This window comes from Balaenoptera musculus, chromosome 4 (assembly GCF_009873245.2).
Source record: "Balaenoptera musculus isolate JJ_BM4_2016_0621 chromosome 4, mBalMus1.pri.v3, whole genome shotgun sequence".
Classification (NCBI taxonomy): domain Eukaryota; kingdom Metazoa; phylum Chordata; class Mammalia; order Artiodactyla; family Balaenopteridae; genus Balaenoptera; species Balaenoptera musculus.
This window is the reverse complement of record NC_045788.1, coordinates 140,717,339-140,741,714: the sequence shown is the minus strand read 5'-3', so window position 1 is coordinate 140,741,714 and position 24,376 is coordinate 140,717,339. Positions and strand designations below refer to the sequence as shown.

At 45.0% G+C, this 24,376-nt stretch overlaps 1 protein-coding gene across 6 annotated transcripts in view; it reads right to left on the bottom strand.

Moving 5' to 3' along the window:
* Positions 1 to 1,099: 1,099 nt before the first annotated feature.
* LOC118894818 (interferon-induced GTP-binding protein Mx1-like) overlaps positions 1,100 to 24,376 on the bottom strand; it is a 36,321-nt gene continuing 13,044 nt past the window's right edge. For all 6 annotated transcript variants that reach the window (XM_036851443.1, XM_036851439.1, XM_036851442.1 and 3 more), the window contains 8 exons: positions 17,379 to 17,577; positions 14,697 to 14,775; positions 14,227 to 14,349; positions 13,677 to 13,818; positions 9,877 to 10,035; positions 7,471 to 7,547; positions 5,910 to 6,152; positions 1,100 to 1,743 (listed from right to left, as the gene is read on the bottom strand). In XM_036851443.1, the coding sequence (XP_036707338.1) occupies positions 1,513 to 1,743; positions 5,910 to 6,152; positions 7,471 to 7,547; positions 9,877 to 10,035; positions 13,677 to 13,818; positions 14,227 to 14,349; positions 14,697 to 14,775; positions 17,379 to 17,577 (1,253 nt within the window). In that variant the 3' untranslated portion in view covers positions 1,100 to 1,512. The remainder of the gene's footprint in view (positions 1,744 to 5,909; positions 6,153 to 7,470; positions 7,548 to 9,876; positions 10,036 to 13,676; positions 13,819 to 14,226; positions 14,350 to 14,696; positions 14,776 to 17,378; positions 17,578 to 24,376) is intronic.

The window sequence follows — 24,376 nt, the reverse complement described above, 5'->3', positions numbered from 1 at the left end:
TTCAACCCCTTGCCTGAGCCTCTCCGCCCTCTGAGTGAAGGAATCACACAGAGTGAACTCCAGGGCTGTCTCTCCCTGAGTCCTGAACAGGTGAGAGGAGAGACAGTGTACTTCTCCCCTATCAATGGCTGGTCGGAACAGGCCTGAGGGATTCCTGGACACCGGGGTTCTTTCTGGGTAAAAGGAAAGTGATTACGAGCACCTTGTGAGTCTCCAGCAGGCTTGCTCCCTGGGGAAATTCCCGTTCTCTGGAGCAAGTACTATCAGCTTTCTTCCTCCACGCAGTCTAGGAATCTCCACGAAAACCGTAGCAACAGCAAAGAAGAACCCTTGGCAACACACCTCTGATTCTGGTCCCTTGTTGGTGTTGGAGCAGTTACTCGGTCGAGCCACGAGGGGGCGCCAGCCTCCAAGTGTCCAGAGCATCCCCTCTCGTACATGAATTTTCATATTGTCCCAAAGCACTGAGGATCACGGAGTCCTGAGTGTCAGAAGGGCCCTGGGATGGGGGTGCAGGTGCGGTGGGGGCTGAGTGGGAGGGGACAGTGTAGCTAGTCCACCTCCCCCTACAAGCGGTTGTCCCGCTGGGCCTGGGAGTGGACAGCTTGTGAGACAGCCACTCCCTTTCTGGCGGGGTGTCTGTGCGAGTCCCCAGCCCTGCCCAGTCCAAGGAGGACAGTCAGGACCGTGCTGTGCTCCTTCTGGTCAACTCATGGTTAACAGTCTACCTTCTCTGCCCCCCAGACCTGCATTTGCCTGTAAGACCCCACTGGGTGGGCTGTGACCTCTCTGGACTTGGGCTTTTTACCTTTCAGCCTCATGCCAGGTGGCCAGCGATTTAGCAGGCTGGACACTTGATCAGCACACGTTATAAACAACGAACGCCGACTGCTTCCCATGCTGTCCCATTTCTTTAACTGTATTCCCCGTTTCCCTTCAGCCTCTCATAAGTAACCGACCACATTCCTCTGTTCAACTGTTCGTCGTGACCTGATCCAGCACGGAGGGAAGCGGTAGTGCCCACCGACCGCTCCACGCGTTCTCGCCTGCTGTCATCGTCAGACTTCTCCCCCCAAATAAAGAAGGTGTCAGAGAAATGTCTGGTCGAAACGAGTTTATTACAAATCAAGGAAATAGGCTTCTATGTGCACTCACACACGTGGCACTAATGCCCCTAAAACATCGGGTGTGAAAGGCTATTACAGAAACTGGAATGACCCTTTTAGGATGCTGTGTGGGCATCGGTAACTGCTGAAGTTATGGAGAGAGTTCAGGGAACAGGCAGGGCAGGCGTGGACCCCCTATGTAAGTCGCTTGATGCTTGAAGCCAGCGTGCCCATCACAGCTTCTTGCTAGGTCGTCATGCACTAACAGCAGGGATGATGGCCGCAGTCTGACTACTAACCACTGGAGCAACCGTGAAATGGTCAGCGAATGACGCGAGGCTGGCAGGGAGAGATGCCGGTCGTCCGCTCCCTGGAGACCCTGGGGCGGGACGGCGGGAGGGCGGGCTCAGCCGGGGAACTTGGCGAGCCGGCGCCGAGCCCGGGTCAGCCGCTCCAGCCGTTCCCTCAGGAACTTCCTCCTGTCGCTGGTGTCGCTGCGCTCCTTCAGCAGCCAGTCGTACTCGTCCTTGCTCTGCAGCAGCTGCAGCATGCCCTTCTGCAGCTGCCCGCCGAACGTCTTGAGCATGAAGAACTGGATGATCAAGGGGATGTGCCCGGAGATGCGGGTGCTGACCTCCTGGCAGGAAGGGAGGGGCAGTTCACAGGAGGGTGAGGGGCTGCGGCCGCCCGGAGACCCTGACGTCACCGCGGAGCCCCGGCAGGGACGAGCCCTGGCGGGCGCAAGCTCCCCACCTGGGTTTCAAAGGCACCCTCGTCCTCTGTGCTCCAGGCGGCACCGCGTCGGGGGCCAACCCCGAGCCTGGGCTCCCACCAGCCTCTCCTGACCACTAAGTGCTTACTTCTGATGCAAGAGGGTAAAATGTGCTCTAGAAAGGTAAATGGGCAGACTGAGTACAAAAACTACATTTTTAAGTTATTTACAACTCTGCCCCAAAGATTTTATAACCTTTTAGGCTAAAATTATTTAGCAGAAAAGGAGCTGGGCTATCAAAAGCCACGGAGGGAGCTCTCTGAGTTCTAGGCACGTTGAAAGTTCGTTTCACCCTTCCTTTCTCCCTCTCTGTAACTGAGCAGGTCCCTATGGGGTCCTCTGCTTGCCCTTTCTCTAGATAAAAAAAAAAAGTATCCAAAGAATAAATTTAATCAGAGAAATGAAAAAAGGCAGCAACAAAGGAAAACAGTCAAGCAAAAGAAAATAATAATAGTTTAGCCATTAAACAAAGTCAAGGACCTTTAGTTCTTCCTCAAGGGCTACAGACAATGTCCTGTGCCATGTCCTCTGAGCTGCTTTACAGATACTAAAACCCCCGCCCGGTAAAAGAAGTTAATTATATGCTGCCCGCAATCACGTAGACCCCAGATCGGTTGGAACCAGAGGGTTGATGATGTTGACTCCTGGTGATCTCACCACCAGCCAATCAGAGGAATGTCTACGAGCTCATCACTCATCTCACAACCCTCCCTTCAGCACATAACCCTTCCTCTTTTCCCTATAGAATCTCCAAACAAAACCTGGAAAATGGGGAATTGGTTCTTTGGGCCATGAGTCCACCTTCTCCCCAGGATTGCTGGCTTCCTGAATAAAGCTGTCTTTCATTTTACCCAATACTCGTCTCTCAGTACTGGATTCTTGAGCAATGAGAAGCAGAACCTGAGTTGGGTAACATCACCACACCCCACCTGCTACTGCAAAGTTTCTCTTTCCTAAGGTAAGTTGATCTCTCAACAAGCTGATATATACTGGTACTGTAGCAAGTTCTGCGACATCTCTGTGCTTCAGTTTCCTTCTCTATAGTATGAGCACCTGGCCTCATGGGAAGGCTGAAAAGATTACATGAGCTAAAAATAAAAGTTTAGAAAGATGCCAGGCGTGGAGCAAGCACTCAGGGTATGTGAGTGGAGGGAATCAGTGAGATGGAGCTGGAACACACGCTCCGTGCCCCAGGATGAGAGCAGGTGAGGGATGGGACCGCCAGTGTCACCAATGCAGGGCGGGAGAGGAGGGACAGGCAGATAGAGGTATTCCAGGGGGATGCTGGGGCCAAGAAACCGACGTCTGATGTTGGAGAATGGACACCAGCTGAAAGGAAGGGCTGGTCTGTCTGACCGACAAAACCACACACCCAAACAGCTTTTGAGAGTCTGGTATGAACATGGCTGCAAAAGTCATTTTCCCGTTGTCCTGGAGATCATCCAAATCATCCCTAGTTTTGGTGAAGTAGGAGATGGGTAATGTTCAGCCTGTGACCCACGTGTAACAGAAGCAGGGATGGTCAGGCAGAGCCACATAGGGGGAGGGGAGCAGCATGGGTCAGACAGGGAAGGAGAGGGAAAGCCTTTCCTGCCGGGGAGCTACCTGGTGAGCACAGTAGCCCAGTGAGCAGGGCTGGTGCAGAGTTCTTCCTGACCAAGTGGGTGTGGGGAGCTGAGGTGGTGGGCCACACAGAGAATCACACAGAAGGGCCACGCTGGCATGAGACCATCTCTTGGTAGCTGAGAGGAAATTTCTGAGTAGTGAAAATCAGCTCCCCTGGACCTCTCCCCTGGGCCCTTTCCCCGGGGATACTGTGCAAATCACTGCCCCAGGGAAATCCAACACACTTCATGATGGGTGTGCCAGGGAGGGTAACAGCTCCAAAGATGTCCCTGTCCTAATCGCAGACTCTGCAAACGCGTTCCTTTACATGGCAAAGGCGAGCTGAAGTTGTTGATGGAACTAAGATTGCTAAGCAGCTGATGTTAAGAGAGGGAGTCATCCCAGAGAGTCTGGCGGGCCCAGTGCAAAAGAGGGAAGCAGGCAGGAGGGTCAGGGGTAGACGTGAGTCTGGCAGAAGGGTGGAGGGATGCAACACGGCTGGCGGCCTTAGAAGATGGAGGAAGAGGACACGAGCCAAGGAATGTGGGCAGCCTCTAGAAGCTGGACAAGGCAGAGAAAGAGATTCTCCCCTAGAACCTCGAGAAGGCACACAGCCCGCTGACACATTGACTTTAGCCAGTGAGGGTCATACTTAATAGGAAAAGTGGGGTTCTCATTAAAGTCAGAGACAAGGCAAGGTTGTCTGTTGGCTCACTATCGTTTCGAGTTGCATCGAAGGGACCAAATGAGGCGAGAAAAGTTTGAAGTATAAAACTGGAAAGAGGAGGGAGAGGGTGAAGCTACCACTATTTGCAGAGGTATGAGTGTCCACTAGGGAAACTCAGGAGAATCATCTGTAAAACTACCACAAACAAAAAGAGAATCAGTACGGTTAACAGGTATAAGACAATATACAGAAATCTTATCTACTAACAACAAACAGAAGATATAATGGAAGAAAAGGCTCGTTTCCGGGAGGGACAAAGTCGAGAAAAGATGTAGGAATAAAACTCCAGAAGTGCGCACGATCTACACAAAGAGAACTTTAGAACACTTCTAAGGCCCCCAGAAAGGAGATCTTAAGAAGGAAAGACCCCTGATGTTCCTGAATAGGAAATTTAAAGTCACAAAGATGTCAGCTCTTCCAACGCAGACAGAACTTTTCCTGAGGAAGGAGGAATTCGGCCTGTGCTCAGCACTCCTCAGCTCCTACCCAGGAGTCTCCTGTCTGGCTTTCCTGGTGGCTTGTCCTACATGTCTTGGACTTGACCAGCCAGGCTCCACAATCATATAAGCCAATTCCTTTGCTTATATTTATCAGTATAAAACAAGCCTTATCCTTTCCCCAGGTGTAACAGTCAGTTTCATGTGTCACCTTGGCCGGGCTGTAGACCCACTTATTCAATTGAACTCTCATCTAGGTATTACTGTGGAGGTATTTTGTAGATGTGGTTGATGGCGCCGATCAGTTGACTTGAAGTAAAGGAGATCATCCCCTAGAATGTGGGTGGGCCTCGCCCAATCAGTTGAAGGCCTTAACGTGTGCGTGTGTTTGTGTGTGTGTGTGCACGTGCGTGCACGCGCATTACTCACTCTAAAAGGCTCTGCCAGGCAGGTGAGCAGATGAAGGGGGTTGAGCTTAGCTGCAGGAGAAGCCGAGGGGCACACAGGTGCCCCCGCCTTGCCCTTCACTGGCTTCACTCACACATCCTAGGGTCTGCAGGACACGGAGTTCCACCCACAGTTTGAGCCTTGTTGCTCAGAGTGTACCCCTGTCCAGCAGCGTGGCATCCTCTGGGAGCCCGTCAGGAATGCAGAATCGTGCCCCACCTCAGACCCGCCACGCCCCACCTCTGCATTTCCACAGGATCCTGTACATGCACGAGCATGGTCAGTGTGAGAAGCTCCGCCCAAAGTGATGGAGACATCTGGTAAACCAGGAGACTGCCATTTGCTTTCCTGTCCAGACTTTCACATATCCCAAGGGCTCTGAGTTGGGCATCCTTCCCCAGGATGAATCTGATGGCCCTTCAAGTTATTTGAAATGGAGGGTAGCAACCAAAGTGCATTATCTCTGCGAGCAGCTTGTCTGTGGCCAGAGGCCGCCGCCTTCCAAAGCTGCGGGGAGGGGTTCACTCACACTCCTCACACTGAATATTCACAAGAACCCCGAGAGGAGGTACCACTTTACAGAGAAGAAAGCTAAGGCTCAGAGAGGTTAAGTAACTTGACCAGGGCCACACAGCCAGCCAAAACCAGATTCCAGTGGCTGTAAGTAACAACCCTTCTCACCTCTCTGATCGAGTTGCTTCTACAGAGGCCTAAAGATGGAGCTGGCAGTCATCTTACAGTGGCAAGACAGAAAAGAGGCACTCACAGAAAGGGGACAGATGAGAAGTGCCGTTCTGAGGCGCTCGCAGACTCACCTGGTGGTAGGCGATCAGATGCTGAAAGATCTCTGCTATGGAGGGGTCGGAGAGGCTCTGTGGTTGGAAAGGAGAGTTTGGCTTTTTGCTCTTTTCTTCTGCTGCCTCCTTCTCTCTGACCTTCTGTAACGCACGCCGATAAACCTGGTCCTGGCAGTAGACGATCTGCTCCATTTGAAAGTGTAGTCGGATCGATTTCTCAGCTTCCTTTTCTTGTTCTAATCTAATGTCTTCAATTTTGGACTATGGCAAAGGAGAAACACAAAATTTCCTTCTAGAAACAAATCACTGGGTCACAGGAAGAGAGGTCCTCTGCAAAGACCTCCACCAGCAAGTGCCAACTGGAAAAAAGCATGTGGCTTTGGAGCAGCGTCTTGTCCCTATGTCGGCTTATCTGGGCATGGGGAGGCGGGGTTCCCATTCCCAGCCAAGGGTCAGAATTTCCCAGGAAGCGTAAGCCACACATGTGAGCAGACCCTCCATCCCCAGAGCCTGGGAACCCGCATGGGCTCTGTTCTTGGGCCTGATCTCCAGCTTTTTCCTTTTCTCTTTTACACGTTTTTCCATCTGAGGAGGAGGAGTATTTTTCCACCAGAGAGCTCACAGGGATAAGATGGAGGCTAGATTTCAATCAGTCAAATTCCGTATGTTTCACGTTCCTGGAGTTTAGAGAAACTGGCTGCCAGAAAGCCAGGGAGGAGACCCTTCACACAGAAAGTATCTGGACCCCCAGACTTCACTGAGTGCCACTGAGCGTGACGCACGATGCCAGGTGCAGTCCTAAACCTTTTCCTCTCTGTTTCACTACAACCTCCTGCAGAAGGCATTCTTAGTCCCATTCCGTGGATGAGAAGCCGGCGGCCCAGGCACGTTAAGTAGCCCCAAGATCTCTGGCTTGAGAAAGGCAGAGCCAGTCTTCCCATCTGTACTGGGTCTCCATCCCCTCCATATTCATACATGGAAAGCCTAATCCTCAATAGGATGGCATTTGGAGGTGGGGTCTTTAGGAGGTCATCAGGTCATGAGGGTAGAGCCCTCACGAATGAATTGGTGCCCCTCTGAGAAGAGACATCAGGGAGCTGTCTCCCCCCGCCACCCATGGGAGGATACAGTGAGAAGTCAGCCAGCACCTCGAGCTGGGATTTCCAGCCTCCTGGACGGTGAGAAGTAAATGTCTGCCGTGGTATTAGTTATGTCGCCCAAGCAGGACGAGGGGGAGCCCTTGTTCTGAGATTGGACAAGTCTTTTCCATTCGGCTTCCTCAATGAGTTTTGGGATTCAGGGCCATTTTCTTCAGATGTGACAGTGTTCCCCACTCACTACAGCTCTCTTTTGTTCCTGTGACTAAATATTTCCTTTCCGAATTCTCACTCTCTCGCTCCCTCTTACTGCCTTTAGCCAGACATCCCTGGTCAAATCGCTAGATTCACTATTGATCTTGATTATTTGCTCCTCCAAATACATAATAAAGGTTCAACAGTCTTAATGTAAGAAATCTATTTTCTAGTGTCAGGCTTACATTCTTTTTTTTTTTTTTTAAGTAACATCTGGTGGGTTTTACCTTGGCAGTTCTGTGGAGGTTGAAAAATTCATTAAAGTTTTTTTCTGAAACATCTGTGAAGGCAGCCCGGATTATATCTGGTGAAAGAAAAACAAAGAAGTCCAGTATTGCTAGAAGGATCCACGATCTTCACAGATTGTAAAAACTAAGAGGATAAAACAGCAGGAAACAGTTCCCTCCCTCCCCCCTCCCTCCCCTCCTCTCTTCTCACTGAAGGAGGAACGTATGCTTTTTTGCTCAAAAACTCCCTGGAGGAACTTGAAAAGCTAAATGTTCCCTGGCATATTTACTTGACGTTTAAATTGTCATCCCAAATATAAATAGTTGCAAAGAATGCAATTTCTGGTAAGTTATAAATACATTAATATTTATAGTAAAACACATCACTCTTTTAAATACATCAATGGAATCGAAATAGCTCTAATTCATTTGAAAGAAAGAGGTGAACAAACTCTTATTTCAATCAGAAAATTTACATTGTTTCTTATTTATTTATTTATTTATTTATTTATTTATTTATTTATTTATTTATTTATTTATTTATTTATGGCTGTGTTGGGTCTTCGTTTCTGTGCGAGGGCTTTCTCCACTTGTGTTAAGCGGGGGCCACTCTTCATCGCAGTGCGCGGGCCTCTCACTATCACGGCCTCTCTTGTTGCGGAGCACAGGCTCCAGACGCACAAGCTCAGTAACTGTGGCTCACGGGCCCAGCTGCTCCGCGGCATGTGGGATCTTCCCAGACCAGGGCTCGAACCCATGTCCCCTGCATTGGCAGGCAGATTCTCAACCACTGCGCCACCAGGGAAGCCTCTTTTTATTTTTGAGACCCATATTTCCACTTGACTTCCTCACAGAATGTTATCTTAGTATGACATACAGCATCCTTATGCTTGGAAATCTTTTGACTCCAAATTGCATGTTTCAGAAGTAGGTATATATATATTATATACCTATATATATATATATATATTTATTACACATATATATAAATGTTATCTGTAACTTGAAGCCTTGAAGTACTAACGATTTTCTTTAGGACCGAATGAATTATGCACAATTGATCAACAAAATACAATTACAGATTTCAGCTTATAGCTATTAAGCTTAAAGGTAAAATTTAATTAGAAATACATGCCTTAGAAACTCTTATAAGGCTGTCCCCCCCCACCACTACTAGGTCGTGGATCCACGAAAGACTATCACTTAGTGCTAAAAGGAGACAGCTGAAGCCTGAGTGAGAAGGGGGTCAGCCAAGGTGGCGATGAAGAGAAGAGATTCAGGGATCTCTCGGAAACCGAGGAGCAAAGCATTTCACGGAGAAGGGAGTGGTCCGTACCGCTTCATGCTGCATTTCTCCTCAACGGTGCGGACATAGTTTCCCATTTGCACGTGACAACAGTGACACCACCCTAGGTTCATACAGCACTTTAGAGGCTCAAGACACTCGCATAATGTAGAGCTGTTTAGTCATCAACCTTACTTCTCAGAGATTTCAAATAAACAGAGTATTTTGAGACTGCAAAGTATTCATAGCAATGGAGTAGAGGAAGGTGAGGTGTGATAGGAAATATGCATTCAGCTCTTGTCCCTGGTTCCTGACACGGAGTTCCTAAATCCCTTAGAATTTCCTGGTTGACACAGGAGCATCTCTTGTTCTAATGAGGTGGCCCTAGTTAGCTTTAGGATGGGGACTGGTCACCAGGAAGACCAAGCCTTTGTTTAGAAGCCTTTCAGCCCAATCTTCCCCCTTCTCCCCAACCTCTGGGGGCTGGGGGAGGGGCTGGAGATTGAGTTAAAATTTGATTATGCCTCCATAGGATAATGGATTATACCTCCATAAAAACCCTTAATGACAGGGTTCGAAGAGTTTCCAGGCTGGGGAACACGGCCACGTGCCGAGAGGGTGGTGCCCCACGCCGCCCCGCCTCGGGACAGAATCCCCTGCACTTTGGACCTGCCCAGACCGCACCCTATGCATCTCTTTCATTTGCAACCTTTGTACTATCCTTTATAATAAACTGGTAAAGGTAAGCAAATCCTTTATAACAAACCAGTACAGGTAAGTAGCGTGTGTTCCTGAGACCGTGAGCTGTTCTAGCAGAGGATGGAGCCCAAGGAGGGGGTCGTGGGAGCTCTGATGTACAGCTGGTCACTCAGAAGTACAGGAGGCTCGGACATGGAGCTGCCGTCTGAAGTGGGTGGTCTTGTGGGCTGACCCCTAAGTCGTGGGGTCTGTGCTAACTCCGAGCAGTTAGTGTCAGAACGGGAATGAATTGTGAGACACCCAGGTGGTGCCTGGAGAAGAAGACTGGTTGGCTTGTTGTGTTGGAAACCACCCCAGCAGGAAGTACTAGCTTCGACCCTGTCCGAGAAATAAAATACCTAAAAGCAAAAGCAAGGACTCACCAGTGACTGTGTGCAGCATGTCCACAGCCGGCTCTTCCAGAACTCCGACCTGCTTTTTTATGATGGCCTCAAACGTCTTATAATTCACAAACCCTGGCAACTCTCTGCCACGATACCGATTTTCACACTGTTGGATTTCTTTACATATGGCGTTGTAACCTACAGAAGGAAAGAACAGCTCTGAATTATTTTACAAAAATGGCCTTGTGGGTTTTGTTGAACACAATACCATTCTAAACTTTCTGAAAGTACAGAGGGGCAGGGAAAAAAATCAAATCTGATTTTCAAATCGAAAAAGATTCAAGGACTGCAGTAAAGAAACAGATCTCGAGATAATTGTCCTTAGTCATCTCAAGACGGCAAGAACAGAGCCAGGGTAGGACGTCAAAAAACAGCAAATGCAGGAACGTAGAGTAAGACAGATTCTTGAAAAGGTACCTGAGTAGGGAATTTTGTAAATCAAATTCGATTTTTTTAAAAAAAATTGTATCACAGAATACTATGATTGCAGACCCTTTAAAAAATAGAAATGACCATAACACCAGCTAGAATCAGTGACACAGCACATATTCCTGGGCTGTAGCAGGAGTAGAAAGTGTTTATAAATCAAAGGGATAATATAGTTAGATTATTAATGTGATATGTATGGTATCACTGTTTACTACATAAAGCACTTAATTTTTTCTTTATATTCTTGAAATTCTTTTTACTCTCAACAAACTGGAGTGTGGAGAAACACCTCCATTGCGGGGTAAAAATGCAGAAGGGCTATGGTTCTTTTTTTTTTTTTTGAAGAACTAACCAGGGATGGTAGCCTGGTTGCCCTCTTTTGGTCAGGAGATATTTTCTCAGAGGCATTTAAAAAAATCGAGATCTAATTCACTTACCATAAAATTCACCCTATTAAAGTGTACAATTTTTAGTATATTCACAAAGTGGTGCAGACATCACCACTACCTAATTCTCGAACGTTTCCATCACACCACGGAACAGCAGTCATTCCCCATTTCCCTCTCTCCTCAGCCCCTGGAAACCACTAATCAACTTTCTATCCCTATGCATTTGCCTACTCTGAACATTTCATATACATGGAATCAGACAATCTGTGGCCTTCTGTGTCTCATTTCTTTCACTTAGCATAATGCCACCAAGGTTCATCCATGTCGTAGCACGGGTCAGGATTTCATGCCTTTCTATGGGTGAATAATATTCCATTGGGCACTGCACTGTGTCTCCCCCAAATTCATTTGTTGAAGTCCTATCCCCTAGTGCCTCAGTAAGTGACCGCATTTGGAGACAGGGCCTTTAAAAAGAGGTAGTTAAGTTGACCTGAGATCATGAGGGGAGACTCCAATATGACTGGTGTCCTAATAGGGAGAGAAGATCAAGACACAGACACACACAGCAGGACGACCACGTGAAGACACTGGGAGAAGGCTGCCATTGACACACCAAGAAAAGAGGCCTCAGAAAAAAACAAACTTGCTGACATCTTGACCTTGGACTTCCAGCCTCCAGCCTTGTGCGAAAATAAATTTCTGTTGTTTGAGACACTCAGTCTGTGGTACTTTACTGTGACAGCCTTAGCAAATTAATACATATGCATATACCACAACTGGTTTATCCATTCATCAGCTGACGGACATTTGCATTGTTTCCACTTTTTGGCTGTTATGGATAATGTTGATAAGAACATTCATATACAAGTTTTCGTGTGAACACCTATTTTCATTCTCCTGGGTATACACCTGTGAATGAAACTGCCAGGTCATCCGGTAACGATCTGTTTAACGTTTTGAGGAACTGCTAGAATGTTTCCCAAAGCATCTCACCATTACATTTGCTCCAGCAGTGCATGAGGGTTCTAATTTCTCCACATTTCTGTCAACACTTCCTGTGAACTGTCTTTTTGATGGTAGCCATCCTAGTAAGTGTGAGATGGGCTCTCCCCGTGGATTTAATTTGCATTTCTCTGACAGCTAATGATGCTGAGCATCTTGTCATGTGCTTATTAGCCACACGTAAATCTTCTTTTTTGGAGAAATGTCTATTCCAATCCTTTGTCCATCTTTCAATTGGATTATTTCTCTTCTTTTTGTTGTTGAGTTGTAAGAGTTCTTTATGTATTGTGGATACTAGCCCCTTATCATATACATCAGGGGTCCCCAACCCCTGGTCTGCGGCCTGTTAGGAACCGGGCCACACAGCAGGAGGTGAGTGGCAGGCGAGTGAGTGAAGCTTCATCTGCCACTCCCCATCGCTCGCATCACCGCCTGAACTACCCGCCCCCTCCTACCCCCCAGCCCCCCGTCCGTGGAAAAATATTGTCTTCCACGAAACCGGTCCCTGGTGCCAAAAAGGCTGGGGACTGCTGATATATATGATTTGCAAATATTTTCTCCCATTCTGTGGGGCATCTTTCCACTTTCTTGATAGTGTTCTCTGATGCACAGAAGTTTTAAATTTTGATGAAGTCCAATTTTTCTTTTTTCCTTACGTTGCTTGTGCTTTAGGTGTCCTAGCTAAAGAAATCACTGCCTAATCCAAGGTCACACAGTTTTAAACCTATGTTTTCTTCTAAGAGTTTTACAGTTGCAGTTCATACACTTTGGTTTTCGATCCACTTTGAGTTTATTTTTGGATAGGGGGTGAGTTAGGGGTCCAAATTAATTCTCTTACATTTGGGTGTCCAGTGATACGGAACTGATAATTTGTTGGGAGGAGTTTAGCATTTTAAAAAATGAGCTGTTTTTCTCACAGGCTGACTGCCATAAGCACTTATGCCATAAAAACATGGCTGGGCAATGCCGTGAGGGGGTTTCTGGAAGCCAAGGACTGTTGTCTTCCTTGAGAGGGACAGAGCGGGGCCCTCCCTCCACATGAGCACACAGCAGGCGTACAACCCTCTGTGCGTGGACTTAGTTCCTGTAAGCAGCACGGAGACTGTGGACACATGACAAGTTACGGCCCCAGGAATGAGCTTCCTGGACATTTCTCCAACAAGGCTCAGTGTTATTTACCCAGTCCCACCCTGCATGCCCTCTGCCAAGGAACAAAGGTGTAGCCTTTGAATTCTGCAAAAACTCGCATGATTTCTCTTCCCATGTTCATTACTCGAAGCCAAGGAGGACTGTCAATTTGAACAGCCCTGGTCAGCTGAAATAAATTATGGAACCAGCCCCACTCCACCTACTCCCCTGCCACCAAATTGTTGGAATAAAAGCAAAGTTACTTGAAATTTCCCGCAGCTGCTGTAGCTTTATCATTTGTCAATATACGATTTACTTTAGGCTTCTTAAAGGAGTAAAAAAATAAATTTCAGATCACATTTTCTACTTTTTTCGGACTCCTGAGGATTTCACGATGCAAGGCTGGTACCTAGCAAGCCGTTGTATTTTCTTTTCATCGCTGCAACTATAAGATCCATTACGAGACACATCAGGCTTCAAGGCCTTGGTGGGTTAACCAAGATCAAACTGGGTTACTTCAGGGGCAGCACCATTGGTAACAAAAAAGAGCGTGACACACATGACATGTCAACCTGCTCACTGATGAGGGAGTGCTGATTATTCTAAGAGTCATGATTGATATGGGCCAATGAATCTGCATTTTCTCTCTAGGTGTCCTCTGAAATCAGTACTAGATGCTTGCCGGCCAGAGTTCAGGGATATGAAACAGCACGTGTGGCTTTCACGCCACTAACTCCTTACTCTGGGCGTCCTTCATCAACTGCATCACCCAGCCCCCCGGCCCTGGACTCAACTTGACTTGCAGGGTTTACCATGGTGCCTTGGACTCACCTTTTTGGAAATTCTTTTCAACCACAATACTCCATTTGTAGAACTCGGTTCGCATTTTGTTAAACAGCCGAGAGTCATACTCTCCCACGAATTCCTCCCCTTCTATTTTATTAGTGATCTCTTTATTAAAGGCATCAATTTTCTGCCAAGAAGAAAAACACAAGTATCAGCGGAGATATTCCAAATACAAGCAAAGTAGTTTGGCGGTCGCATGCATGCAGAGGGTGGGCGAGCCCTTCTCTGCTGCCTTACGGGCCCGGGAGGGAGGACAGGAGAGAAGAGGCTTTGGCAGCAGACAACCCCAAACTCCCCTCACTGCCCAGGGGTCTCGGGTGAGGGCGCTTGAGGAAGAGGCGATGCTGTGAATGGGATGGTCTACCACTCCCTGCCCACCATCCCCCAACCCCAGCCCCTTTCTGGTGCTAAGTGGCCAGAATGAGTCCGGATCAGCTTTAGGGGAGTGAAGAGAGATGCGCACAAGGCCCATGCACGATCCCTTTGTGGACGGTGAAGTGTGACTCTCCAACTTGGCGCCCCTGGCAATACTCACATCTATCAGAAAGAACATCTTTCCACTTTCGTCTTCCGGGATATCTAAGCCATACTTCTGTAGCTCCTCTGTTATTCTCTGGTGACTCTCCTTTATTTGATTTTCTAACAGGGGCAGAGATTTCTGAGGAAAATCGAAAACAGTGGAAAAGACGTAAATATGAAGAGGGAACGAGTCAAGGTTGGCGATGATGGGAAAGGAAGAGTTAGTCCAATGCTCGTAAGATGCTGATTTTTAATTAGGCCAAGTGGACAGTTTCTTAGCATCCCACTCAACGTGTGGTCCTCTGGCAGGCAGCATCCACACCGCCTGGGAGAATCCCGGGCCACATCCAGACCCCCTGAATCTGAGCCGGCACCTTCACAAGATGCACAGGAGATCCACGTGTGCTGACGTTTGTTAGCCGACATGGTTAAGCTCTGTGTTTGCAGGATTCTATTCAGAGATTGGACAGTTTTGCAAGTACTTACACAGATGTGCGTGATGAGTTCAGTGGTCAGTCTTTCGGCCAGGCACGGGACCGTGGCCCTTCCTTCCTCCAGAAGATCCCTGCAAGAGAAGACAACGTACATGTCCATCTGGGTCTAGCCAGAAAATGCAAGTCGGCTCTCTGCTGCTGGGGAAAGCCAAGGCAAATCCAGTTACATCCCACTGGATGGAATGTCCTGCATCTGGTACCCAACAAATGTTCAGAATTGGATCGCATAGAATTGACTGAATTTCAGTAACGTTGGGTATTTCAAAAATGGTATAGAATGACCCCTGCCAGCTGATATATTGTGTCTCATGACATTTGACTACAGAAATGGTCTTTATAAAAATATACAGTCACCTCTAGATACATTTTCATAACATGCACATGCCCTTCTATATACGTAATGCATATCAGTATCGAGCTTCATGAAAATATACTGACACAGGTGTATGGATGAACCCTGAACTGGGGGACCCACCCTTCCCCAAGAGGAGAAGTTAAACCATGGGCTGGTTGGAGGAAGGAAGCCAAGCCCTTCTCTCACTCTTTCCAAATATGTGTTTGCAGGGTGAGTTATTACATGATTTTCTATATATTAAGGGACTTTTTAGGATGAAGGGCAGCCAGGAAGCATGAGTTCACACACCTCTTTGCAAGAGTACACTCATACCTAAGTTTCACTTTCCACACCTGTCAATTTTTTTAATTGTGGTAAAATATACACAACATAGAATTCACCATTTCAGTCATTTGTAAGCGCACATTCAGTGGTATTAAGTACAATTACGTTGCTTTGCGTCCATCACCACCATCCACCTCCAGAACTATCCCATCTTCCCCAGATGAAACTCTGTCCGCATTAAACATCTCCCCCTCCCCCTCCCACAGGCCCTGTCTCTATGAATTTGACTCTTCTAGGGGCCTCGTATAAGTGGAATCATACAGTGTTTGTCTTTTTGTGACTGGCTTATTTCACTGAGCATAATGTCCTCAAGGTTCATCCATGTCACAACATGTGCTAGAATTTCCTTCCTTTCTAAAGCTGAATGCTATTCCACTGTATGGATGGACCACATTTTGTTTATCCCATTCATCTATCAATGAACACTCAGGTTGCTTCCATGTTTTAGCTATTGTGAATAATGCTGCTCTGAACACAGGTGTACAAGTATCTCTCCTGAATTATATGTCTCTGCAGGCTTCTGGGAGCATCAAATGTGATAATGTTTACGAAGGACATGGGTCTCCACCTACATACACACGTGTGCACACAAGGGATGTCAGTGACTGTGTCACTTTTTTTCTCCACATCTTATAAGCTCCTTTTTATTGGCATCTCATTGCACAGCACTCTAATGGTTGCCAACACTGTGATCTCTTATTCTGGTTCATTTATATAAATCCCATGATTTTCAACATTTAGATTCCAAATTTTCACAATTAAAAACAAATCTGTAAAAACAAATATTGTATAATATTGCTTACATGTGGAATCTAGAAAAATGGTACAGATGAACTTATTTGCAAAGCAGAAATAGAGACACAGATGTAGAGAACAAACTTATGGATACCAAGGGGGAAGGGGGGGGTTGGGATGAACTGGGAGATTGGGATTGACATATATACACTACTATGTATAAAATAGATAACTAATGAGGACCTACTGTATAGCACAGGGAACTCTACTCAATACTCTGTAATGACCTATATGGGAAAAGAATCTAAAAAAGAGTGGATATATGTACATGTATAACTGATTCACTTTGCTGTACACCTTTAACTAACACAACATTGTAAAGCAACTATACTCTAATAAAAATTTAAATAAAAAACAAACCTAAAAAAAAAAAACAAACCTGTGCTGAACATCCTTTAGCCAACATTAGTGGATACATCTCTGATTACTTTCCTGGGTGGAATTCCTAGAAATGAAACTCAACCTCGGGGACGCACCTATGCAGACCGGTTCGCATGTGACCTCAGCACACATTCTCAGCAGCACAGGTGAAGGTCCACGCCCCTCCTTTCCCACCAACTCTACATCTTCTCATTATTTCAAATCTAACCAATTTATCAGTCTTTTCCTTTTTAAAAAATTTCATTTTTGGCATTAGGGTTAGAAAGACTTTTATCCTGGGATTATAAATTCTCTGTCTATATTTTCTTCTGGGATGCTTATGGTGCCTTTCTTGTACTTAATTTTAAACTTCAACTGATATTTATTATATTTTGGTATCCCATGTTAAGTAAGGTCACAATTTAATTTTTTCCCAAATATTAAACAATTATCTCAATGCCACTGATTGATGATCAAACTGACATAGCCCAGGGATTTGAAATGCCACAGTTATCACAGACCAAATATATGTATCTGAGTCTTATTTCTGGGTTTCCTACTTTGTTTCTATCCTGTTTCACTTATGTTTATATTCCGGTTCCAGAACCATACTATTTCAGTTATTGCAAAAATCTCTGCCTTATTTTAATGTTTTAAATTTATTCTTTGCAGTACTTTGTGAATTCCTCCTTTTTTCTTCCAGGCAAATTCCACGGTCATTGTCAAGGAACAAACACACATGGATATTCTCAAAATCTGATCTCAGACAGCATCCATTTTTCCCCGTGAGGACGGAGGTCCTTAATTTTGGTTCACACTCGGAAAACACCACCCGCCTACCTGAAATGGGCGTGGTTCTCAAAGAAGTCCTGCTCCTTCTGCAGGGCCTTGGTCAGGCTCAGCTGGTGCTGGATGTCCTGCTGGCCCCGGCACTTGACGATCATGTAGCCCTTCTTCAGGTGGAAGACGAGGTTTCTCACCACGTCCACTACCTTGTCTTCGGTGCCTTTGTCCACCAGGTCGGGCTTCGTCAAGATTCCTACGACCCAGAGACTTTGCTTAGAGAATGCTCACAGCTTCGCAGAGTGAAAAGTAAGGACAGCTCTCTGCCCCTGGGAAGGCAGGTCCCCTGGCCCCTGGTTTCCTCCCACCCTGCTTGAGGGCAGACAATAGGGCTTGCAGAGCGAAGGTGTGAGGCTCAGCCCCTGTGTTCTCCCCAAGCTCACATCACCCAGATCTCGGCTCTCACACCAAAGAGACAGCAGCGTGTAATGGCCCTTTTGTGTTCTTTCTGTCCAGTGGAGGAGTTCACTCTCAAACTTTCCTGTGCATCTGAACCACCTTAAGGTAGGTCTTAAAATGCAGAATCTCAGGTCCCACCCCAGAGATTCGGATTCAGGAGGTTCGGTGGGATCGAGGGACTTGCATTTCTAAAAATTTTCCGATTATTTCTGGGGCAGGTGGGGTCTGGCTCACACTTGGAGGAACACTGGGCCAGCCAGGACCAGTTACATCATTTGCGGGGCCCATTACAAAATGGAAACGCAGAGCCCCTTGTTCAAACGTTGAGTATTGCAAGATGGCAGCATCAGAGGATCACTCCAGGTGTGGACCCTTCCAGGTGCGGGGCCCCGTGGGACTGTCCAGCGAAGCCAGCCCAGGACTAACCCTGAGGTTTATCGTGTCCACTGGTAGCTGCTGCCCTGGCCCAGAGATTCCCATCCCAGGCATGACAGGCAGCAGGACAAGCAAAGAATGAGCGCCTGCAGCTAAGGATGGTGAGGCAGAAGGTGGAAGGGACTGGGTCCTGACGGCGTCACTGAACAGCGGTCCCAAGGGAAGCAGCCTGTGCCCAGAGTTCTGGTTAGGCGTGAAAATAAATCGCCATTTGTTTCAGCCACTGTACTCAGGTTCTCTGCTGTTTACAGCCAAACGCATTTCTTAAAACATAAAATTTAGGGCTTCCCAGGTGGGGCAGTGGTTGAGAATCTGCCTGCCAATGCAGGGGACACGGGTTCGAGCCCTGGTCTGGGAAGATCCCACATGCTGCGGGGCAACTGGGCCCGTGAGCCACAACTACTGAGCCTGCGCGTCTGGAGCCTGTGCTCCGCAACAAGAGAGGCCGCGATAGTGAGAGGCCCGCGCACTGCGATGAAGAGTGGCCCCCGCTTGCCGCAACTAGAGAGAGCCCTCGCACAGAAACGAAGACCCAACACAGCCATAAATTAATTAATTAATTAATTAATTTTTTAAAAAAAACATAAAATTTACCATTTTAACCATTTTTAGGTGCACAGTTCAGGGGCATAAAGCACTTCCACATTGTTGGGCAACCTTGATCACTAACCATCTCCACAACCTTTTACTCTTCCCAAGCTGAGACTCTGTCACCACTGAACACCCACTCTTCTTTCTCCCTTTCCCCCCGTTTGACTTCCTGTCTCTATGAACTTGACCACTGTAGATCCCTCATATAAGTGGGATCACACAGTATTTGTCCTTTTGCCCTGGCTTACGTCATTAAGCATAATGTCTTCAAGATCCATCCACATTGTAGCAGGTGTCAGAATATCCTTCCTTTTTTTTTTTTTTTTTTTTTTTTTTTTTTTTGTTTTTTTTTTTTTACTGCAGGTTCTTATTAGGCATCAATTTTATACACATCAGTGTATACATGTCAATCCCAATCGCCCAGTTCAGCACACCACCATCCCAACCTCACCGCAGTTTTCCCCCCTTGGTGTCCATATGTCCATTCTCTACATCTGTGTCTCAACTTCTGCCCTGCAAACTGGCTCATCTGTACCATTTTTCTAGGTTCCGCATACATGCATTAATATACGATATTTGTTTTTCTCTTTCTGACTTACTTCACTCTGTATGACAGTCTCTAGATCCATCCACGTCTCAACAAATGACTCAATTTCGTTCCTTTTTATGGCTGAGTAATATTCCATTGTATATATGTACCACACTTCTTTATCCATTCGTCTGTTGATGGGCATTTAGGTTGCTTCCATGACCTGGCTATTGTAAATAGTGCTGCAATGAACATTCGGGTGCATGTGTCTTTTTGAATTACGGTTTTCTCTGGGTATATGCCCAGTAGTGGGATTGCTGGGTCATATGGTAATTCTATTTTTAGTTTTTTAAGGAAACTCCATATTGTTCTCCATAGTGGCTGTATCAATTTACATTCCCACCAACAGTGCAAGAGGGTTCCCTTTTCTCCACACCCTCTCCAGCATTTGTTGTTTGTAGATTTTCTGATGATGCCCATTCTAACAGGAGTGAGGTGATACCTCATTGTAGTTTTGATTTGCATTTCTCTAATAATTAGTGATGTTGAGCATCTTTTCATGTGCTTCGTGGCCATCTGTATGTCTTCTTTGGAGAAATGTCTATTTAGGTCTTCTGCCCATTTTTGGATTGGGGTGTTTGTTTCTTTGATATTGAGCTGAATGAGCTGTTTATATATTTTGGAGATTAATCCTTTGTCCGTTGATTCATTTGCAAATATTTTCTCCCATTCTGAGGGTTGTCTTTTCGTCTTGTTTATGGTTTCCTTTGCTGTGCAAAAGCTTTGAAGTTTCATTAGGTCCCATTTGTTTATTTTTGTTTTTATTTCCATTACTCTAGGAGGTGGATCAAAAAAGATCTTGCTGTGATTTATGTCAAAGAGTGTTCTTCCTATGTTTTCCTCTAAGAGTTTTATAGTGTCCAGTCTTATATTTAGGTCTCTAATCCATTTTGAGTTTATTTTTGTGTATGGTGTTAGGGAGTATTCTAATTTCATTCTTTTACATGTAGCTGTCCAGTTTTCCCAGCACCACTTATTGAAGAGACTGTCTTTTCTCCATTGTATATCTTTGCCTCCTTTGTCATAGATTAGTTGACCATAGGTGCGTGGGTTAATCTCTGGGCTTTCTATCTTGTTCCATTGATCTATGTTTCTGTTTTTGTGCCAGTACCATATTGTCTTGATTACTGTAGCTTTGTAGTATAGTCTGAAGTCAGGGAGTCTGATTCCTCCAGCTCCGTTTTTTTCCCTCAAGACTGCTTTGGCTATTCGGGGTCTTTTGTGTCTCCATACAAATTTTAAGATGATTTGTTCTAGCTCCGTAAAAAATGCCATTGGTAATTTGATAGGGATTGCATTGAATCTGTAGATTGCTTTGGGTAGTATACTCATTTTCACAATGTTGATTCTTCCAATCCAAGAACATGGTATATCTCTCCATCTGTTGGTATCATCTTTAATTTCTTTCATCAGTGTCTTATAGTTTTCTGCATACAGGTCTTTTGTCTCCCTAGGTAGGTTTATTCCTAGGTATTTTATTCTTTTTGTTGCAATGGTAAATGGGAGTGTTTCCATAATTTCTCTTTCAGATTTTTCATCATTAGTGTATAGGAATGCAAGAGATTTCTGTGCATTAATTTTGTATCCTGCAACTTTACCATATTCATTAATTAGCTCTAGCAGTTTTCTGGTGGCAGTTTTAGGATTCTCTATGTATAGTATCATGTCATCCGCAAACAGTGACAGTTTTACTTCTTCTTTTCCAATTTGTATTCCTTTTATTTCTTTTTCTTCTCTGATTGCCGTGGCTAGGACTTCCAGAACTATGTTGAATAATAGTGGTGAGAGTGGACATCCTTGTCTCGTTCCTGATCTTAGAGGAAATGCTTTCAGTTTTTCACCATTGAGAATGATGTTTGCTGTGGGTTTGTCATATATGGCCTTTATTATGTTGAGGTAGGTTCCCTCTATGCCCACTTTCTGGAGAGTTTTTATCAGAAATGGGTGTTGAATTTTGTCAAAAGCTTTTTCTGCATCTATTGAGATGATCATATGGTTTTTATTCTTCAATTTGTTAATATGGTGTATCACATTGATTGATTTGCGTATATTGAAGAATCCTTGCATCCCTGGGATAAATCCCACTTGATCGTGGTGTATGATCCTTTTAATGTGTTGCTGGATTCTGTTTGCTAGTATTTTGTTGAGGATTTTTGCATCTATATTCATCAGTGATATTGGTCTGTAATTTTCTTTTTTTGTAGTGTCTTTGTCTGGTTTTGGTATCAGGGTGATGGTGGCCTCATAGAATGAGTTTGGGAGTGTTCCTTCCTCTGCAATTTTTTGGAAGAGTTTGAGAAGGATGGGTGTTAGCTCTTCTCTAAATGTTTGATAGAATTCACCTGTGAAGCCATCTGGTCCTGGACTTTTGTTTGTTGGAAGATTTTTAATCACAGTTTCAATTTCATTACTTGTGATTGGTCTGTTCATATTTTCTGTTTCTTCCTGATTCAGTCTGGGAAGGTTATACCTTTCTAAGAATTTGTCCATTTCTTCCAGGTTGTCCATTTTATTGGCATAAAGTTGCTTGTAGTAGTCTCTTAGGATGCTTTGTATTTCTGCGGTGTCTGTTGTAACTTCTCCTTTTTCATTTCTGATTTTATTGATTTGAGTCCTCTCCCTCTTTTTCTTGATGAGTCTGGCTAATGGCTTATCAATTTTGTTTATCTTCTCAAAGAACCAACTTTTACTTTTATTGATCTTTGCTATTGTTTTCTTTGTTTCTATTTCATTTATTTCTGCTCTGATCTTTATGATTTCTTTCCTTCTGCTAACTTTGGGTTTTGTTTGTTCTTCTTTCTCTAGTTTCTTTAGGTGTAAGGTTAGATTGTTTACTTGAGATTTTTCTTGTTTCTTGAGGTAGGCTTGTATAGCTATAAACTTCCCTCTTAGAACCGCTTTTGCTGCATCCCATAGGTTTTGGGTCGTCGTGTTTTCATTGTCATTTGTCTCTAGGTATTTTTTGATTTCCTCTTTGATTTCTTCAGTGATCTCTTGGTTATTTAGTAACGTATTGTTTAGCCTCCATGTGTTTGTCCTTTTTATGTTTTTTTCCCTGTAATTCATTTCTAATCTCATAGCGTTGTGGTCAGAAAAGATGCTTGATATGATTTCAATTTTCTTAAATTTACTGAGGCTTGATTTGTGACCCAAGATGTGATCTATCCTGGAGAATGTTCCGTGCGCACTTGAGAAGAACGTGTAATCTGCTGTTTTTGGATGGAATGTCCTATAAATATCAATTAAATCTATCTGGTCTATTGTGTCATTTAAAGCTTCTGTTTCCTTATTTATTTTCATTTTGGATGATCTGTCCATTGGTGTAAGTGAGGTGTTAAAGTCCCCCACTATGATTGTGTTACTGTCGATTTCCTCTTTTATAGCTGTTAGCAGTTGCCTTATGTATTGAGGTGCTCCTATGTTGGGTGCATATATATTTATAATTGTTATATCTTCTTCTTGGATTGATCCCTGGATCATTATGTAGTGTCCTTCCTTGTCTCTTGTAACATTCTTTATTTTAAAGTCTATTTTATCTGATATGAGTATAGCTACTCCAGCTTTCTTTTGATTTCCATTTGCATGGAATATCTTTTTCCATCCCCTCACTTTCAGTCTGTATGTGTCCCTAGGTCTAAAGTGGGTCTCTTGTAGACAGCATATATATGGGTCTTGTTTTTGTATCCATTCAGCCAGTCTATGTCTTTTGGTTGGGGCATTTAATCCATTCACGTTTAAGGTAATTATCGATATGTATGTTCCTATGACCATTTTCTTAATTGTTTTGGGTTTGTTTTTGTAGGTCCTTTTCTTCTCTTGTGTTTCCCACTTAGAGAAGTTCCTTTAGCATTTGTTGTAGAGCTGGTTTGGTGGTGCTGAATTCTCTTAGCTTTTGCTTGTCTGCAAAGCTTTTGATTTCTCCATCAAATCTAAATGAGATCCTTGCCGGGTAGAGTAATCTTGGTTGTAGGTTCTTCCCTTTCATCACTTTAAGTATATCATGCCACTCCCTTCTGGCTTGCAGAGTTTCTGCTGAGAAATCAGCTGTTAACCTTATGGGAGTTCCTTTGTATGTTATTTGTCGTTTTTCCCTTGCTGCTTTCAATAATTTTTCTTTGTCTTTAATTTTTGCCACTTTGATTACTATGTGTCTCGGCGTGTTTCTCCTTGGGTTTATTCTGTATGGGACTCTCTGCGCTTCCTGGACTTGGGTGGCTATTTCCTTTCCCATGTTAGGGAAGTTTTCGACTATAATCTCTTCAAATATTTTCTCTGGTCCTTTCTCTCTCTCTTCTCCTTCTGGGACCCCTATAATGCGAATGTTGTTGCGTTTAATGTTGTCCCAGAGGTCTCTTAGGCTCTCTTCATTTCTTTTCATTCTTTTTTCTTTAGTCTGTTCCGCAGCAGTGAATTCCACTATTCTGTCTTCCAGGTCACTTATCCGTTCTTCTGCCTCAGTTATTCTGCTATTGATTCCTTCTAGTGTAGTTTTCATTTCAGTTATTGTATTGGTCATCTCTGTTTGTTTGTTCTTTAATTCTTCTAGGTCTTTGTTAATCATTTCTTGCATCTTCTCAATCTTTGCCTCCATTCTTATTCCGAGGTCCTGGATCATCTTCACTATCATTATTCTGAATTCTTTTTCTGGAAGGTTGCCTATCTCCACTTCATTTAGTTGTTTTTCTGGGGTTTTTTCTTGTTCCTTCATCTGGTACATAGTCCTCTGCCTTTTCATCTTCTCTATCTTTCTGTAACTGTGGTTTTTGGTCCACAGGCTGCAGGATTATAGTTTTTCTTGCTTCTGTTGTCTGCCCTCTGGTGGTTGAGGCTATCTAAGAGGCTTGATGGGAGGCTCTGATGGTGGGTAGAGCTGACTGTTGCTGTGGCGGTCAGAGCTCAGTAAAACCTTAATCCACTTGACTGTTGATGGGTGGGGCTGGGTTCCCTCCCTGTTGCTGTGGCGGTCAGAGCTCAGTAAAAC